This window comes from Limulus polyphemus, unplaced genomic scaffold (assembly GCF_000517525.1).
Source record: "Limulus polyphemus unplaced genomic scaffold, Limulus_polyphemus-2.1.2 Scaffold115, whole genome shotgun sequence".
NCBI lineage: Eukaryota > Metazoa > Arthropoda > Merostomata > Xiphosura > Limulidae > Limulus > Limulus polyphemus.
The window spans coordinates 664,038-667,018 of record NW_013665725.1 but is presented as its reverse complement, the minus strand read 5'-3'; the positions used below and the strand labels follow the sequence as shown (position 1 = coordinate 667,018).

General features: G+C 33.0%; 1 protein-coding gene across 1 annotated transcript in view; it reads left to right on the top strand.

Annotated features, from left to right (window-relative positions):
* The window catches only part of LOC106471766 (NADP-dependent malic enzyme-like), a 41,887-nt gene that overhangs the window by 23,122 nt on the left and 15,784 nt on the right, over positions 1–2,981 (top strand). The window contains exons 6-7 of the mRNA XM_022401309.1: positions 326–429; positions 2,333–2,442. Of these exons, the coding sequence (XP_022257017.1) occupies positions 326–429; positions 2,333–2,442 (214 nt within the window). The remainder of the gene's footprint in view (positions 1–325; positions 430–2,332; positions 2,443–2,981) is intronic.

The following is a 2,981-nucleotide window of genomic DNA, read 5'->3' as shown; positions in this document are numbered from 1 at the left end:
TACCTTCGGTGTTTAGGACGCAAGCAGATTTTGACATCAAATTTTGGGGTAAAAAAAGTGCGTCTTATACACCGAAAAATACGGTATGTACTTAGTTTGAAGCACTTTCGATAGACACTCGATAGCCTTTGTGCAGTAATTATGGTTAACCACTTGTATCAAAAACAGATGGTCGTAAGTTATAATTATTATTATTTACAAAAGCGGTCTTACAGATTTGATACCAATAACTTGTTGGAATACGTATTTATTACCTTGTGTCCAACAAGACGAATTAATTGTTAAACATTTCTTATTTTTATTTTTTTATGTACCTTTAACTAAGAAATTAATTGAAGATCCCTTCTACATCGGACTTCGACAGAAAAGAGTAAAAGGGCCCGAGTACAATGACTTAATGGATGAATTTATGGAGGCTGTTGTACAAAGGTAAAGTAGACATTGTAAACAATAATAACAAATTTTCTAACATTAAATGTTAATGGTTGAGAGCAAGTAATCGCATACACAGTATCAAGGTATGTTATTATGTACAACAGTGTCTTAAAACTCCTTCTACGTGACAAACTACAGTAATTGTTTACATGATGTTGTAGTAACCTTATTCACGATAGAATAGTGTTTATTATTATGTACAATAGTAAGACTCCCTACATGTTTTTAACACGATTTCAAAACATGTAATTTTCCTTACCTTATTTTATCGTCACGATACCCTGCAATAACCTATCTAACAATGTTTTTTTTTTAATAACTTTTCTCCTGAGGAACTGTAGTAACCCTTTTTCACAATACGCTGCAGTAATTTTTCTCATAATATTGTTACGACAGCGGAAGTCACGCAACTCTAGAAGCATGCGCGCTGGAGTTTCTAGAAGGATCATGACTGTTCCAGGCGCCCTCTATTTTAGTATATAAGCCCGGCATATAATTGCAGATAGAGAGGTATAGAGACAGATAATTGAGTCAAGCGAGCGGTTGTGACCGTAAGTATCGTGCGTGAATCGTTGTGAATTATAGCGAGTGTTTAAGTTAAAGTGACTGTGGAAATTCTGTGTATTATAAAGTTGTAACGAGAAATAACAAACTAGTTTTAGTTACGAAAGGACTTGTATCGCTGAAGTTTCTCGGAAAGATTTTCTACGGGAAATTAACAAACGAACAGAGACGTAACAATATTCTATAATTGTGTTTCTAATGAGGTACTGTAGTAAATATTCTAACAATATACTACCTCATTAGAAAGACAACTATAGGATATTATGAGAAAGTTGTATAGTATATTGTTAGAATATTTACTACAGTACCTCATTAGAAAGACAACTATAGGATATTATGAGAAAGGTTGTATACTGTAGTAAATATTCTAACAATATACTATACAACCTTTCTCATAATATTCTATAGTTGTCTTTCTAATGAGGTACTGTAGTAAATATTCTAACAATATACTATACAACCTTTCTCATAATATTCTATAGTTGTCTTTCTAATGAGGTACTATAGTAAATATTCTAACAATATATTATACAACCTTTCTCATAATAGTCTATATTGGCCTTTCTCGTGAGGAATTGTAGTAACCCTTCTTCACAATATACTGTAGTAATCCTTCTTCCCAATACACTGCAGTAATATTTCTCACAATATTTTGTAGTTGCCTTTTTATTATTGTAGTAGCCCTTCTTTACAATACACTACAGTAATTTTCTCACAGTATTCTATAGTTGTCTTTCTAATGAGGTACTTTAGTAACCCTTCTCCACACTGTACTGTAGTAATCTTTCTCACAATATAGTGTAATAACTTTTTCACCCTACACGGTATTAACTTCTCTCATAATATACAGTAGTGGCCTTTCACCTGATGTACTCCAGTGACATTTCCTCACAATTCACCTTAAAAACCTTCTTCATAAAGTATTGTGGGAACCCTTCTTCGCCCTACACCATGGTAGCTTTTTTCAGTATAAACTTTACATAATTTTACGCTACATTACAGTAATCTTTTTCAAAATAAACTGTAATATTCTACTAAAGGCTTACTGTATTAACTTTGTTTACGAGATTTTTATTGTTATAATCTAACAACCATTACTACTGTTAACACTTTTCGTGCTGAAATGTTTCTCTTACTATGGTTGAGATTGGATCGAGAAAGGTTCATTATCTGGATATGCCGCGAATCTTACGTAGTTTGGGATCCTTTTATAATAGAGGTTGCTAATTAACGGTCCTTTGTTAGTTAATCTTGTGGTATTATTGATTGTAGTTTTACTTAACATCTACGGTTACTTTACGTTTAAATTTGATTAATTGTTTGTTTTTTACAGGTATGGAAGGTCTTGTTTGATCCAATTTGAAGACTTTGGCAATCACAATGCCTTTAGGCTCTTAGAGAAATACAAGCCAAATTATTGCACTTTTAACGATGACATCCAAGGTAAACCGTGTACTAGTCACTTGTAGTAGTAAAGATGACACATATATATATACATGTAATACGCTTGCATTTGTCTGTCCGGAACTTTTCTCGCAAATATGTCGATCAAATGCTACAACTCTCATATCGTTAGAAAGGGCTTTGTCCGAGGAGTCCGGATTGAATATTGGCTTTTCAATTCAGTAATACCTTACCTGTCTTTTGTTTAGTCAAATTTTTTAATGCAACGAGTATGGCACAATGGCACAATGCCGTTGCCATCACGAGCCGACTGGCTTCGATTTCAACTTTAGTTTTTTTTACTTGCAAAATATTTCACAAACAACACCACTTAAACCGCGTGTAATTTCCTTTAAAAGATGAAAGTTTCAATAAATACAATTGCTATAGACTTTCTACACTTATTTAGGTTTAAAATACGCGTGCGCAGTTCTTTCAAAACTATATGCTTATCACTTTGTAACCTCGCATTCAGTAGTTTCTGCATATTCAGCTAAGTTTGCCTTCATTGTAACTTTACATTTACTTTACTTTGCAAT